Source organism: Cydia splendana, chromosome 24 (assembly GCF_910591565.1).
Source record: "Cydia splendana chromosome 24, ilCydSple1.2, whole genome shotgun sequence".
In the NCBI taxonomy this organism is placed as follows: domain Eukaryota; kingdom Metazoa; phylum Arthropoda; class Insecta; order Lepidoptera; family Tortricidae; genus Cydia; species Cydia splendana.
In genome coordinates, this window is record NC_085983.1 from 10,914,279 (window position 1) to 10,931,596 (window position 17,318).

General features: G+C 40.3%; 1 protein-coding gene across 1 annotated transcript; it reads left to right on the plus strand.

Annotated features, from left to right (window-relative positions):
- Positions 1 to 1,200: 1,200 nt before the first annotated feature.
- On the plus strand, positions 1,201 to 16,678 carry LOC134802136 (lipase member H-like). Its single transcript, XM_063774729.1, has 8 exons — positions 1,201 to 1,391; positions 1,475 to 1,669; positions 2,981 to 3,129; positions 4,075 to 4,176; positions 15,118 to 15,264; positions 15,526 to 15,718; positions 16,183 to 16,320; positions 16,587 to 16,678. Exons 1-8 carry the CDS (start codon positions 1,201 to 1,203, stop codon positions 16,642 to 16,644), a joined length of 1,173 nt encoding a protein of 390 aa, XP_063630799.1. The 3' UTR covers positions 16,645 to 16,678.
- The last annotated feature ends 640 nt before the right edge of the window (positions 16,679 to 17,318 follow it).

The following is a 17,318-nucleotide window of genomic DNA, read 5'->3' on the forward strand; positions in this document are numbered from 1 at the left end:
ATACGCTGGGCGAAATAGTGGCCAGCAGCATAAATAATGCATTTTTAGAGAGTTAGAGGATCGCGCGGCTTAATATTACACAGCGATTTAATTACTTAAGTACAGATTGCAAAATAATTTTAATCTGCTCATTACTGATTAGAATAAATCTTATCATCGGGCCGTATTATTAATTAACAGTACTTAGTTGTCAATCAGTGTTGTCTGTGAAATGGCGAAGTCGGCTGTGTTGTTTCTTGCTGGGCTTGCCCTGGCTTCAGGTATATATCTATCTCTGTGTCATAGAAAAATAAGTAAGCCAAGACATTGCGCGACCGGCGGCGGCGGTGGCGGCAACCATAGGTGAAAACGAAAGGTCCGATCGCTGTGTCTTTTTCCAACCTATGGTTGCTATGGTCGCGCAAAGTCGTGGCCGAGCCGTTAAGAGGAAAGGGGACCGTTTCTCCATACAAACGTAGACCCCATTTTCCTCTCTGGATATTCACATTATGGAAAATATGTTTACATCATTTGATGTAGGTATATTAATCATAGGTATGGCCCTACGTTTGACTTTGTTCGATTTTATGATTATTGTAAAAAATAGGTGCGAAAAACCGACTTCATACAAATTTTTAAATGCTCCTAACTTTTATAATAATTAAAAATTCGAAAAAAATCAAACGTTCAGCATACCTATTGGTTGATATACAACAAATTTAGTCAAAATATTTTCAATAATTATCCAGAGAGGAATATGAGGTCTACGTTTGTATGAAAGGGCGATTTCGCGCGGGTCCTCCACTTTCGTCTTAAGGATGACTAATGCAAGACTGGAGCGGAGCTTTCGGCATACGTTTTCTATGGAAAGCCCCACGTGATCACCGATCAGCCGTCATAGAAAAAGACATGTCGGACGGCTACGGCCAGGCCCGCCTTTATTGGTTACAATAGTCCTGTCATTGATGATAGGTCGATCCCGCTGGCTCAGCGACCCGAAGTGGATCTTGGCTTCCGACACTAGATTTCGCCATTCGTTCCTGTCCTGTGCGATCTGATGCCATTCAGCCGCTTGTCACACAGGTCTTTCTGGACCAATAGAGACTATTATTTATTATTATCGTGGTATATACTACTGAGAACACCCAAACACCAACTACGCAAAATAGTAGGATTAATCACAGGACATAACATAACACACTAAACAAACACCTACATAATATGGGTAAAACAGACAGCCCCATGTGCAGAGCGTGCATGGAAGAAGAAGAAACTGCAAAACATATCCTCCTACACTGTAAACAGGTAGAAGTATACAGGAACCAATACCTAGGGACTCCGAGCACACTGAAGGAGGCAGTTAGCAACCTGAGGACACTGCTAGGTTTCATGGAGGAGCTGGGGTGGCTAGAGTAGTGCTACCTCGTTTTCATGCAAAATAGGCACAATGGTTGTCGACTTGCGGAATATGCCCAGTATAACTAACTAACTATTATTATCCTGGTACGTCCACAGCTCTCCCAACCCAAGACCCTGTGCTACGTAAGCTGGACCCTGGGCCGCGCTACCAGCATGTGAGCGATGGAGAAGGAAAGCTGCACCTAGTAGATCTGTGGCAGAAGGCCAGCGATGTACGAGAGGCGGCCAGATACAATCCTGACTCGCAGAACATATACCATCTGTTTACCAGGTATTTTATCAGGTTTTTAGCTTATAGTGATAACGGATGGAGGTGATTTAAGGATGACTCACGCTAGACCGGGCCGGAGCTTCCGATGCTTCGTTTTCTATGGAAAGCACCACGTGATCACCGATCAGTCGTCATAGAAAATGACATGTCGGACGCCTCGTCGCGGGCGCGGCCCAGTCTAGCGTGAGCCATCCTTTAATGTGCCAAGTACAAAATCTTATGGCTGATAATTCAAGGAAAAATTGCGGTGCGGCGGCAGTTCTGAACGTTCTGGTCCAAGGAGACATTAATATTTGTTGAACAACTGTCTGACAATTTCAAATTCACTGGCTGCTCAGACTGGATGCGTTCGCCAAAGGATATCCTTTACTTAAATGTTCATGGAGTCAGATTATGAAGCAATTCGGAACGAAACAATTAGTCAAAACCGAAACTAAAACTACAGGATCTTCTTTTAGCTATTTTACGTTTTTAAGAATAAGAATAAGAATAAATTTATTGAGATTAATAAGTATACAGTAGCATGCACAAAAGGTGTCTGGTAAGCCCCAAACTAGGCTGAGCCTGTATCTTGGGACACACCGAAAAATTTTGACAGTTGCCGTGCTCATTTAAAAAAATAAAAAAATAAAAATCGTTTATTTCCGAAAAATATTCACTTGAATACCTACAGTTTTTACTGACCTCCACACTAGACAATGCCTGCCCCGTGAAGGAGAGATTGATAATCTTAAATATCTACATAGTATGTAATACAGTAATCTAAAATATCTGAGTAATTAAATAATGCTAATAACGAGTAAGGGACAAGTTTGAATGAAATTATTACAGACAGAAATATATGAACATAACAAGAGCGTTTCTTTTATTTTTTGCCATTTTTATATATTGTGACCTTTTTTTGCCATTTTGTGTTATTTCTAGTAAGGATCGCGAGCCCTTTTCATCCTTATAGGAGAAAAAAAGTGTCCTAAACTTTCCATAGATTTTTCAAACATTCCTTTTTTTTACCGCCATACAAAGTATATGGGGAAATGGTACCTAACACAATAGGAAAAAAACTGTGGGACATTTTTTTATCCCATTAGGATCGAAAGAGCTCGTGATTCTGAGTAGAAATAACACAAAAGTGGCGAAAAAGGTCAAAATATATAAAAATGGCAAAAAATAAAAAAACGCTCACAAAAGATGTTATGTAAGTACAATAGTTATTGCAATAAATCTAAATTATACTGCTAGACTTGAATAAAGTGAAGAGAAATAAAGACAAGTGAGTTGTTGACTCTTAACTTGACAAAAACTTGATTTCAGATTGAATCCAACAGTGAGCCAACCTATGCTGATTGGCAATAGCGGTCTGCTCGGCCTGACGAACTACAACTCTCTAAGACGCACCATCATACTTCTTCATGGTTGGAACAGCGGGACCACTTCGGATTTTAACACCGTGCTTATACCAGGTAATCATCATGGTCAATATGTTCATCATTTGCCTACAGAGGCGAGATTCCGCCATCAACTTCGTCTGTGACTTAGTTGATAACTGTCAACCCCAGAACGTGCAAAATGTGGAATGACTTGCCTCCTGAGGTATTTCCTTTGCACTACGATATGGGATTCTTCAAGAAGCGGGTATTTAGGGTTCTCAAGGGTCGGCAACGCTTAAGTGGCTCCTGTGATGTTGCTTATGTCCATGGGCGACGATGACCACTTCCCATCAGGCGGCTCGTCTGCTCGTTTGCTGACTATCACATAAAAAAAAACCCACTTTTACCCCTTTGTGGGACCCTGAATGTGGATTTATAATTTTATTATTTTATTTAGCTACATATTGTTTGAAAATGTATGTAAACGTATGTAGTTAAATACGCTATACGATTAAAAATAACTTTAGTATAAAAAATATTCTTAATGCAGTACTAAATGTCAAAATTAGCAATGTGCAAGTTGCAGAACGTTCTCAAAATTTCCCAAGATTTCTGGAAACTTTCACGAGACAATTCTCATGCAAGTTCTCACTTAGAAAGTTCCCGTTCAGATTAGTTTCACGTTTACGTAACTCATATGTCATAAAGTCATAACTACCACCACCTTTTAACCCTACAGCTACACCCGAGAAGATACCGGGGAAAGAAACTTGGTGGAACTTATTTATTACAAGCTTTTTAGCGTTTCGTACCCAAAGGGTAAAAACGGGACCCTATTACTAACTCCACTTTCCGTCTGTCTGTCTGTCTGTCACCAGGTTGTATCTCATGAACCGTGATAGCTAGACAGTTGATTTTTTTACAGGTGAAGTATAATAAAAAATACTAAAAAGTAGGGTGCCCTCGGTGGGCGAGTCCGACTCGCACTTGTCCGGTTTTTTGTATACGCGTCGCCACTGATAATCAAACCCGTTTCAGCTTTCCTACAAGCCGAGGATCTGAACGTGATCATGGTGGACTGGACGGCTGGCTCCAGCACCATCAATTACGCTGCTGCGGTCACCAACACCAAGACTGCAGGTCTGTCTTCTTTAACGAACCGTTCACATTCATCATCATCATCATATCAGCCTTTTAACGCCCGCTGCTGAGCATAGGCCTCTCTTCTAGTACGCCACTTGTCCCGGTCCGGAACTAATCTCATCCAGAAGTGAACCGCAATTTTCTGCATTTTAGTTTGGTAATGACGAAACCCACGTCATGCACCTTCTCGACATTCCTTACTCGATCTTGAAGCTTGATACCGAGCATCACTATAGATCTAGACTACAACAGCATTAACTGGATCTAAACGTGATCATAGACTGGACGCCCCAACACCATCAACTATACTGCTGCTGTCACCAACACCCAGACTGCAGGTCTGTCTTCTTTAGGGCACAGTTCGGGTTCAGAATACATTAGCATTCCTGTTAGGATCTGAAGGTCACCATGGACTGGACGCCCCAACACCATCAATTACGCTGCTGCTGTGACCAACACCAAGACTGCAGGTCTGTCTTCTTTAGGGCACGGTTCGGGTTCAGAATACATTAACATTCCTGTTAGGATCTGAAGGTCACCATGGACTGGACGCCCCAACACCATCAATTACGCTGCTGCTGTGACCAACACCAAGACTGCAGGTCTGTCTTCTTTAGGGCACGGTTAGGGTTCGGAATACATTACTGCCCTGCTAAGCCGAGTGGCGCTATCTCAAAAGAAAATGCATTGCTAATTTATACTTTAGTGTCTATAACTGAGGATTCCATTCACAAAATCATTTGTTTTTGAGATAGCGCTTTTCGGCTTAGGAGGGCAGATTAGCATTCCTGCTAGAATCTGAAGGTCACCATGGACTGGACGCCCCAACACCATCAATTACGTTGCTGCTGTGACCAACACCAAGACTGCAGGTCTGTCTTCTTTAGGGCACGGTTCGGGTTCAGAATACATTAGCATTCCTGCTAGGATCTGAAGGTCACGATGGACTGGACGCCCCAACACCATCAATTACGCTGCTGCTGTGACCAACACCAAGACTGCAGGTCTGTCTTCTTTAGGGCACGGTTAGGGTTCAGAATACATTAGCATTCCTGCTAGGATCTGAAGGTCACCATGGACTGGACGCCCCAACACCATCAATTACGCTGCTGCTGTGACCAACACCAAGACTGCAGGTCTGTCTTCTTTAGGGCACGGTTCGGGTTCAGAATACATTAGCATTCCTGTTAGGATCTGAATGTCACCATGGACTGGACGCCCCAACACCATCAATTACGCTGCTGCTGTGACCAACACCAAGTCTGCAGGTCTGTCTTCTTTAGGGTACCGTTTGGGTTCAGAATACACCAGCTTTCCTGCTAGGATCTGAAGGTCACCATGGACTGGACGCCCCAACATTATCAATGAGGGTTTCCGCGATCGAGATTTTCACTAGATGGCAGCACCGACCGACCGACCGACCGACGTGACGAGAGGTCTAAAAGACCTCTCGTCACGGTGCTGCCATCTAGTGAAAAACTCGATCGCGGAAACCCTCATTATATCGCTGCTGTAACCAATACCAAGTGTGCTGTGTGGCGCAGGCGTGAACGGAATATGAGTGAAAACAACGTGTTAGGACTACGTCTCTTTAATCACTGTCTTACATGGAGTCGTGCATATGCTTAAACTATATCTATACTTAACTTACTAGACTTACACCTCTGGGGTGAAAAAGAAAAACAAAAAAAAACAACAAGTTTTTTTTTTTTAACATTAAGAAAATGCTACTATTCGAAATATTGTTTTATTCTATTTTTATGAACTAATTCCACTTTACCGTCCTTCAATATTTTAATATTAAGTCCACAGTCTTCGACGACACTGTATGGTCCTTGAAACACTTTGTCCATTTTTGTACCTTTTTCACTTCTTAACAATACTAAACTGTCTTTTTCGTACACATTTGATTTAGCGTTTTTGTCATACACTTCTTTACGCTTAATTTTATCTAAAATTATTTTTTTACGTGCGTCCTTATTAGCTAATTGTATCCTATATCTTAACTCTATAGCATAATTATCAATATTGTAAACCGGTTCAACAATATCATTACTTAATCTACTTGGTAAAATACATTTCTTACCGAAAACAAGTTCAAAGGGTGCATAGGATGTTGAAGTATGTACAGTATTGTTATATGAAAAACACCAAAACGGTAGCCATTGTCTCCAAGTATCTATATGTTCATCGCATTGTATGCGCAAGAAGTTACGTAAGCTTTTATGAGAATTTTCGAGGGCACCCAAAGATTGGTGGTGATAAGCTGTGGAATACTGTTTGTCAATATTCAATAACTTACATACCTCTACCATTACTGAAGACATGAATTCTGCCCCTCTGTCAGTCGCTATTGCCTTGGGAACACCGTATCTTAGTATAAAATTACTTACGAACGCCTTTGCGACGGTCACGGTGTCCTTCGCGGGTAATGCATACGCCTCCACATACTTACTGAGCTCACATTGTATTGTGAGTATATATACATTACCATCAATATCCTTATCTAAAGGGCCGACGATGTCTAAATATATTTTGTCAAATGCCGATTCAGCTGTTGACGTTATGGCCATTGGCTCCTTTAAAATAGGTGAGTGTTTCATTATTTGGCATTTGGAACATTTTTTTACAAACATTCTTACATCGTTCTCTAAAGTAGGCCAAAAATACTTCCATTTTATATTATTCGTCATTCGCCTTACACCCGCGTGCCCACTCGTAGGCAGCAAATGATAGTCTTGTAATATAAATGTTTTCTCATCATTGTCGACAATTTTCCTAACACCTTCAACAATTAATAATTGAGGACCGGTCCATTCTTTTCTTGAATATATTTCAGTCGAGATTTCTTTTATAAATGACGCGTTTTTAATATCTTTTACTATGCATAGTTTTTTTATATTATTTTTTTCGCAAAAATCTTTCAATTCGCTCACAAATACGTCTCGCGTGAAATGTGACTGGAATTTTAGATTTATATATATCGTTTTTTCGACTGCTACAAACACTAAACATTTTTCTTCAGAAGTTACTTTATTTTGTCGTCTTAACTCGTTTATGGTTTTTTCGTTCACAAACGTCAAATCGATAATATCGCTCGGCTTCCGTAATACATCTGCAACTCGAGGTTGATCAGGCCTCTCGTCCGAAGATATATTAGGGTTACTTTGCGTATCCTTCTTTACACCATCTAATCTCTTTTTCTGTGCTCTAGTCAATACCGCTAATACGTTATGATTTATCTCTTTTAAATCATCGGAAGTTATAATTACTCTTGACAATGCATCTGCTATTACGTTATCCTTTCCTTTTATATATTTTATCTGAAAATTGTATTCTTCTAGCTCTAACCGAAATTTTGTAAGTCTACTTGAGGGATCCTTCATTCCAAAAAGATACAATAATGGCCTGTGGTCGGTCATTATTGTAAATTTTCTACCATAAAGATAAGGTCGGAAATATTTTATACTCCAAACTATAGCTAAAAGCTCTTTTTATATTGTTGGATAGTTGAGTTCCGCTTTATTAAGGGGTCTGCTCGTATATGCTATTGGTCTCATATTTGAATTACATAGTACTGAAGCAATTGCGTTACCGGAAGCGTCTGTTTGTAATATAAATTCATTATTTTCACTGAAATCTGGGTATTGTAAAATTGGTGGTGTAACTAATGCGTTCTTAAGATGTGTAAACGCTTCCTCACACTCCTTAGACCATACGAAAGGTATATGCTTTCTACTTAAATAATTTAATGGTAATGTTATTTCTGCAAACTTGGGTATAAATTTTCGGTAATAATTACAGAACGCAACGAATCTTCTTACTTCCTCTGCGTTTGTGGGTACCGGGTAATTGTGTAGTATTTTTGTTTTCGCTGGGTCGGGTAAAATTCCTTCGGCAGAAACAACATGGCCAAGGTATAAAATATTTTTCTTAAGAAAGTCACACTTTAAGGGATTAAGCTTCAAATTAACTTGTCTGAATCGCTGAAATACCTTGATTAAATTTTTGTTATGCATTTCCAGATTTCTACCAAATACAATGACGTCGTCACAATATACGAAACATTTTTCATAAGTTAAACCTGACAGTGCAACAGACATTACCCTTGAAAACGCATTCGCTGATATCTTTAAACCCATTGGGAGACGCTTCATATGATATTGACCTGTACTAGTGTTGAATGCTGTGATTTTTCTACTTTCTGGCTCTAGGCTTACTTGGTAAAACCCTTGACTTAAATCTAGATGACTGAAGTAAACACTTCCTGAGAGTGCGTCTAGAATTTCCGTAATATTAGGGAGGGGAAATTTGTCATCCTGTATAGTTTCATTAACTTTTCTAAAATCCACTACTAATCTCCATTTTTTATTACCTGTGCTATCCTCTTTTTTTGGAACTAATAATATAGGACTTGACCATTCACTATTGGATTTCTCAATAATATCTTCTTGCAACATTTTATTAATTTGTTTATTTATTTCTGGTTTTAATGCTTCTGGAAGCCTGTATGGTTTGGTATATATAGGTTGACTATTGGGTTTTAAAGTGATGGATTGACTCATGATATTTGTTGTAGTTAGTTTATCTCCTTCTAAATAAAATATATCTGAGAATTTTGCGCATATAATTTCTATTGATTTCCTTTCTTCTAACGATAAGTGACTTAAATTTATAAGTGGTAATAATTGTTTCACCCTATTAACGTCCGGTTTAATTTTATCGTCAGCGAGTGTACACAACACAAAATTATCCAAAATATCCGTCTCTATGTCAAATACCGGTAATCGAATCTCTTTTTCACTTGTATTTAAAATTTGAACGGGGATTTTCCCATTTTTCGGTCTGACTATACCTCCTGCCAAAAATATATTTTCCATAAGGTGTTTATTTCTAACTACGTAATCGCGTTGTTTACTCGTATGAAATGGTAGTAAATGAATAGATTCACTCCGCGCTGGAATTACTAAATAATCATAATCGCTACTCTTATGAATTGGTACCATACTCTCTCCCTCACTAGTAAACAAGGTTAATGTATCGTATTTAAAGCTGATATCCGCAAAGTAAGTTCTCATGAAATCTAAACCTATAATACCATCCTCTATAAATGGCAATTCGTCGAATAAGTGAAATTTATGCTCGAACTCTTCCTGGTTCTCAAGCGTTATCGTTAAGTCAGCATAATGATTCGAGCAAAGCGGTCCGCCGATGCCGTTTATTATCACAATGTCTTTGTTTACAATATCGGTATCAGATATCACGTTTCGTTTTAATATAGATATACCTGCTCCAGTATCTAAAATTAAAGTTCGTTTCTTGTTGTTAATATAGACCGTAATAAAATCGTAACCGCCGTTATAAACAAATACGTTAAACTCGAAAAAACTGGATCGATTCATTATTTTGTGAATGTTCCCTATTTACGTCGTTCGGCCTGGGGATTGCTGTTAAAAGGTGTTTGCCTCGGCTGCCTCGGGAACCCCTATAATTGCCGTTTCTCCCCCTAAGGTTTTGCGGATGTTGTAAACGAGGTTGTCGCATATACTGGTTGCCTCGATGAGCGAAGGTTCCGCGTCCTGGCGCTGCACCTGGATACCTAATATCATAGCCTCGGTAGCCTCTGTTCGTGTAACCCTGATAACCGGGTCTGTGTCGGTTATAAAAATAGTTGGACTTACCTCTGCTTCCTACGGAGTTCAGAAATACGTTTTGCGATGGCTGCTGGGCCGATTCTTCATCTTCGGCCGCTCGCACCGCGTCCTTGAGGCACTCGTAGTCCCGGGCTGAAATGATTGTTCCTAGCCTCCTATTCCGTAGGCCATCTGCAAATCTTTTTACCGCCATTTTCTCGTTTATAGGCCTCAAAATTTCGTAAGCGCTGTCATTGGAATCCGCTTGCGAAATCGTGAGATTTACAAACATTTCCTCTATTTTGTCTCCGTATTCCTTTACCGACATTTCTTTCTGAGTTATATTGTTAAGCTGCGTTAAAATGGAACATGCTGATTTTTTTGTAAGCAAGTATTTTTTCATATCTGAAATTAAATCTGAAATTTTATCATAAGTTTGTTTTAACTTAAGCTTTGCAGCTTTGTTGAGACGTGTTTTTATTACACGACTGCCCAAACAAAAAGAGTGTATTGTTTTCAGCGTTCATGTTTGTATGTATGTGAGTTTCTTTATTCCACCTTAACTTCTGAATGCCTTAACCGATTTAGACGTATGATACATCATTAGAATCCTTACGTCATCCCGGGTAACATAGGCTATGTGACGTCATTATAAAAACAATATGGCGGACTTAATACGTCATATTACGCAACCTTTAGAAAAAAATATCGTCCAAACCTATCGAGTAGGGTATCAAAATGAAGGGCTTTGAAAGCCGATTGATAATATATATGCAACATGTGGGTTTAAGTTTCATTTTGAGAAAGTAAGAATTGACAAAATATGTTAAGAGAAGCTAATCTCATAAAACCAAATATTATTATTGAATGGGATAGGTACTTATTAAAATAAAAGGAAAGGGTTTGACCGCTGATCATAAAAAAATATAATTATATTATGTATATTAGGTACATACTACTCACAGTTTTTAAAACATGTTCGTAATTGCGCTTATGGAATCGAAAAGTTTAAAATATAACTTCTATTTATTAATCGATACGATGCAGAGTCCGTCTAAGCTAACTCTGCACCGACTTTGGCAGAACAAATCGTGAAAGTATCATTATAACCGTATGGTTTGATTTAATTTTCAAATGTTGTTCAATTTCAAAATTTCATAAGTACCTATATAAGAGGAAGTTTGAAAGTAGCTCCAGTAACGGAGAAAATGAGGAGTACTAGGTTAGCGTGGTATGGGCATGTAATGAGGAGGGATGAATGCCATATAGGCAAAATAATGTTAGGGATGAATGTTGATGGACGGAGAGCGTATGGTAGACCCAAAAAACGATAGATGGATTGTGTGAAAGAGGATATGAGAAAGAAAGGAGTGAGTGCTGAGGAGACGAAAGACAGAGGAGAATGGAAGAGAAAAACATGTTGTGCCGACCCCACATAACGTGGGATAAGGGCAGGGGAAAGAAAGAAGGAGGTTTGATTTAATTTTAACATTTATGATGATGACATTTTTTTAAAGCCGAAGGGTGAGCTGCACGTAGGGCCTACGGCTCAGAGCTTAAGAAAGATGTGCGCTTCCTGCAACTTGTCCAAGTATACGCACTTGGTCCAAAGCCAGGCGCCAAAGGCGCCCCCACACTAAAAGGGTCAGGCGTAGCCACACGTACGTGACACCACTTACCAAAGCCGGGCGCCTTCGGTGCCTTCATACTCAAAGCGTCGACCGTAGCCCGACGTACGTGGCGCGTTGTACGCGTTCCAAAGCCGGGCGCCTTCGGCGCCCTCATACTAAAAGAGTCGGGCGTAGCCCGACGTACGTAGCGCGCTGTGCGCGGTCCAAAGCCAGGCGACTTCTACTTTCTCATACTAAAAGTGTCGGGCGTAGACCAGGCGCCTTCGACTCTCTCATATTAAAAGTATCGGGCGTAGCGTGACACGCTGTATGATTACCAAAGCCGGCCTCATACTCAAAGCGTCGGGCGTAGCCCGACGTACGTGGCGTGCTGCACGCGGTCCAAAGCCAGTCGCCTTCAACATTCTCATACTAAAAGTGTCGGGCTCGCTCGACTTACGTGACACGGTGTACACTTACCAAAGCCGGGCGCCTTCGGCGCCCTCTTACTCAAAGCGTCGGGCGTGTACGAGGCACGTTGTACGCGTTCTAAAGCCGGGCGCCTTCGGCGCCCTAATAGTAAAAGAGTCGGATGTAGCCCGACGTACGTGGCGCGCTGCACTCGGTCCAAAGCCAGGCACCTTCGACTCTCTCATACTAAGTGTCGGGCGTAGGCCCACGTACGTGACACGCTGTACGCTTACCAAGACGCCTTCAGTGCCCTCTTACTGAAAGCGTCGGGCGTAGCCCGACGTTCGTGACGCACTGTACGCGTTCCAAAGGAATCGGGCGTAGCCCGATATATGCGGCGCTCTGCGTGCCTTTCTGTACTGAGGACGCCCTCCCAAAAGTAATATAAAGTGACTTCAAATGGTTAGTAAAGAAATCATGACCCCAAAATTAATTAAATAAATTAAAAATTAAAAAACACGACTGCGAAAAAGCGAACTGAAAAGACAAAAATAATTTTTAGTTGTGTTAGTTACTCAACTTAATGAATGTAAAAAATTATTAGAATATGAGTGTTTAGTGAAGGTTATAAACAACAAACGCAAAAGTTTTATGCTCATTTAGGATCGTGACTGTGCTTGTGTATTTTATTTCAATTGCAGTCGGGGACCTTGATGTATTGACATTTTCCCATTTAAAAGGTCCCCGACTGCAATTGAAATAAAATACACAGGCACAGTCACGATCCTAAATGAGCATAAAACTTTTGCGTTTGTTGTTTATAACCTTCACTAAACACTCATATTCTAATAATTTTTTACATTCATTAAGTTGAGTAACTAACACAACTAAAAATTATTTTTGTCTTTTCAGTTCGCTTTTTCGCAGTCGTGGTTTTAATTTTTAATTAATTAATTTTATTACGAAAGAAATCAGCATTTTTTTACAACTATCGTTGGTCAAACATGTTTCATACATTTCTACGCTTTCTATATTTTTTTCCGTAACTTCCTCCGTGCCATTCATAACGGGGATTAAAGTGGCTGCCGCTTTGATATCGAATTTATCCATTGTGGCTGAGTTAGTAACAGTTTCTTGAATCTCAAATGACAAAATTTTTTTATATACTAAATTTATATTTTCTATAACTAAATCTAAAATATACGCACTTTCGACCACTATCTCACTATCTAATAAGCTAACAATATTTTCATAACTATTGTAAAGTGATTTTGCTCTATCTATTTTCTGTCGTACATAATCTTTCCGCTTTAACCGTTTATCAATACCTAACTTTCGCAGATTAACATGGATTACTTGTAACTCACTGTAAATGTCCTGTAACCGCTGCTCCATCTACGATTATTTCAAATTTCCGCTTCTCCTTCTGGTTGCTCCGCCTTCTTTTTCCATGATAATCTTCTTTGCAGACCTTCTAACACCTCCGATCGAATCTGGCGCCTAATCCATTTCTTCTGTTGATCCTTATACTTTTAATAATAGCCAAAATTGTACCCAGAAGCCAGTTATTGATGTGTATTTGCTCTGACTGGTCCGTAGTTGCTGCATTACTCCCGGCTGCATTTTGAGTGATGATCACCTCTTTTTCTTCTTCTTTTGAATATGACTTGCCCATATTTTATAAAATAAATTGTCCACGACGTTTGAAAATACACCACACGAATGACAAGTTCATATAACACACCATTAATTTGAGTCCTGCACTTTTATATATCTGTTCATTTTTAGCACTTCCTTTTAATCACAATTAATGTCCTTGTAGCGAGGCGAAACGCGTTCGCGCGACGATGGCAAGGTCGCCATGTACTGTGTGGCGCAGGCGGGAACGGAATATGAGTGAAAACAACGTGTTAGGACTACGTCTCTTTAATCACTGTCTTACATGGAGTCGTGCATATGCTTAAACTATATCTATACTTAACTTACTAGCTACACACTTACTAGCTGCAGGTCTATCTTCTTTAACTTACCGTTCACATTCATCATCATCATCATATCAGCCTTTTAACGCCCGCTGCTGAGCATAGGCCTCTTTTCTAGTACGCCACTTGTCCCGGTCCTGAGCTAATTTCATCCAGGTTAGACATGTGGCGTTCACGAGTGAGTGATTTAAATGAACTGTAGGTACCATTTCACTGAACTCACTCATTCTTCAACTCAGTACAGATTCAACTCGTTCATTTCGCTCAGTAACTCATCTATCTCAGTGTTCCTTGATCGCTCTTTCCCACTCATGATTCGAATGAGCCGAGCGAGTGAGCGAGTGAGACGATGCGAATAGGTTTCGGAGCGGTTCGGACGAATTCGGAGGGTGTCGGGAAAACATGGCGGGATCGTATCGCGTGATTCTTCATCTTGGTCACACTTATGGCTGTGTGTATCTGATTGATTGACATCTCTCTCTACTCACTCGTGAACAATATTATAGCTTATAGATCGACTGAGCGAAATGAACGAAACGAGTGATACATATCACCGCGAGCGAAAGATATGAATCAATCTTTTCAACTCAGTGAAGCATTTTGCGCATTTCTAATCCAGGTGACCCGCAATTTTCCGGATGTCGTCCACCCAACGGGCCAACGGACGCCTGGCGTTTTTTTAAACGTGAAACAGATGTAATAGTTCTAATCGCGATAGCAACAAAATTTATCAATAAAATATTATGATATCTCCTATTTTCCGTTGCCATGCCAAAATGCTGATAGAGTCTGTGCGGAAAGTGAAGAGTCGTAGAATGTATTTATTAAAACACGTTAGATATTCACAACAGACTAACTTTATTCAACGAGTAACGGTACTTATAAGTTACATACACATTGTGGATAGATGGCGCTAGTAGTAAAGAAAATACATTTAATTACTATTTTTGATACTATGCCAATAGTATTGGATCCCAAGATTAGAGGGTGAACATATCAAAAGTCCCCGGCCGTAGCCTTTGAGCCGGGAGAAAGAGGGGGGTTAGAAGGTCCCATTTTTCGGGTTTTTGATTATATGAAACATGCATCTTAGCGATATAGCCACGTATACAAAATGAAAGTTATGTTCACCTCCTAATTCGTCCAAACAAAGTTAAGGACTCAAAAATTATGTTACTAGCATTTCCCTCTACAACTTTTTTTGAGAATTCTTTCCCTGACCTACATGCATTTCACGACTCTTCTCTTTCCGCACAGACACTTCTCTACAGTCCTCATCCGAATGTTAACTTAATGTTGTAGGCGAAGGCATCGCTCGCTTCATTGATTGGCTGAACAGTGAGACCGGGGCCTCCGCGACCCACTACCACATCGTCGGGCACAGCCTCGGGGCCCACATGGCCGGTATCATCGGTCGGAACTTGAACGGGGCTCCGGCTTATCTGACAGGTTAGTAAATTTTATCTAATAGTTTTTAGTATTTATCAAATAGTTTTTATCAAAAAATCTGCACAAAAAATCTATGTAATTATCGGACCTATATGCAAAATTTCACGAGAAACGGAGAACAGCCGGGCACACGAAACAAGATAATATTTCGATTAGTGGAAATTACCCCGCAGTCGAAATTGCTCCCTGCACCATATACCTATTAATGGTAGGTAATTCTTCATTTTTAAATCACTCGCCTTTAACACCACTTTGTTACAGCCTTGGAGCCCGCTCTCCCCGGTTTTATCACGAATGATGACAAGTTCCGCGCCAACGACGGAGCCTACACTGAGGTCATCCACACCAACGCTGGCAACCTGGGCTACGTCGGCACCCTGGGCCATGTGGACTTCTACCCCAACGGCGGCATTAACATGCCTGGATGTGACGGCATGGCGTGCGACCATGCCAGGTAAGAACACTTTAAAACTCAACTGGAGACAACCTTTTCTAGCTTCTTAAATTTTATATAGTGGATCAAAATTGGAGCTTCACATCGGGCAGAAAGTCGCAGCAAGGTTGCTTTCATAGAAGACCAAAAGCAGAGCTTCAGACCTGACGTTAGACACAAAGAAATGGATTTTTTTTTTGTTTCAAAATACCAACAACCTTGGCTATACCTAGTACCCTGGACTAGGTGTACTTTAACCTCAACGGAGGGTATAATATGAATAATGTACATGATGACCCAGGATGGCCCAGGTCCGCTTTGGCAATCTACCTACTGCCGAGAATCTCGGGCACTAATTTTACGAAAGCGACTGCAGCCTGACGTGACCTGAGGGTGAAAGCATGCCTTATTGAGTCTGGTTTCCTCATTCCCGATTTTTTTGTACACAGTCTGATATTTGGGTTATTAAAATATACTTTTTTCAGGTCGTACTTCTACCTCGGCGAGTCCCTAACCTCTGGCGGCTTCACGGGCCGTCGATGCGCTACCTACGTGGGTGCCATGACTGGCAACTGTATATTGTTTGGCAACCTGCAGATGGGAGGACTCGTGCCGAAGACGGGGTGAGATCTACGTATTGCAAGAGCCACATAACTATATCGTTAAAAAACTCTGTTAAAGTGTAAAGGATGATATGTTTTCCGAGCAAAGCTCGGTCTACCAGATTTTTTTATTTATATATGTCGGGGATCTCGGAAACGGCTCTAACGATTTCGATGAATTTTGCTATATGGGGGTTTTCGGGGCCGAAAAGACAGAGATATATTTTCCGAGCAAAGCTCGGTCTCCCAGATATTATTAATATAATGCACTATTTCTTTATTTACAGACAATCTGGAATCTTCTGGCTGGAGACCAATGCTCAACCACCGTTCTCCAGGGGCTAACTTATTTACATTAATTAATTAATAAACAGGGCACATTCTAATAAACCCCGATGGGATTACACGAACAAAATAAATAAATAAGTTATTTTATCATCTTTCTTATTATTTTATTTTACCTACCTGTACCTCGTTGGGTGGATGACATTCGGAAAATCGCGGGGCACTTTTGAATGAGAATAGGACCCAGGACCGGGATAAGTGGCATACACGAAGAGGCCTATGCTCAACAGTGGGCGAATGAAGGCTAGAATTGATGATGATGATGATGATGATGATGATGATGATGATGATGATGATGATGATGATGATGATGATGATGATGATGATGATGATGATGATGATGATGATGATGATGATGATGATGATGATGATGATGATGATGATGATGATGATGATGATGATGATGATGATGATGATGATGATGATGATGATGATGATGATGATGATGATGATGATGATGATGATGATGATGATGATGATGATGATGATGATGATGATGATGATGATGATGATGATGATGATGATGATGATGATGATGATGATGATGATGATGATGATGATGATGATGATGATGATGATGATGATGATGATGATGATGATGATGATGATGATGATGATGATGATGATGATGATGATGATGATGATGATGATGATGTGTACTAGTGTAAATTTCA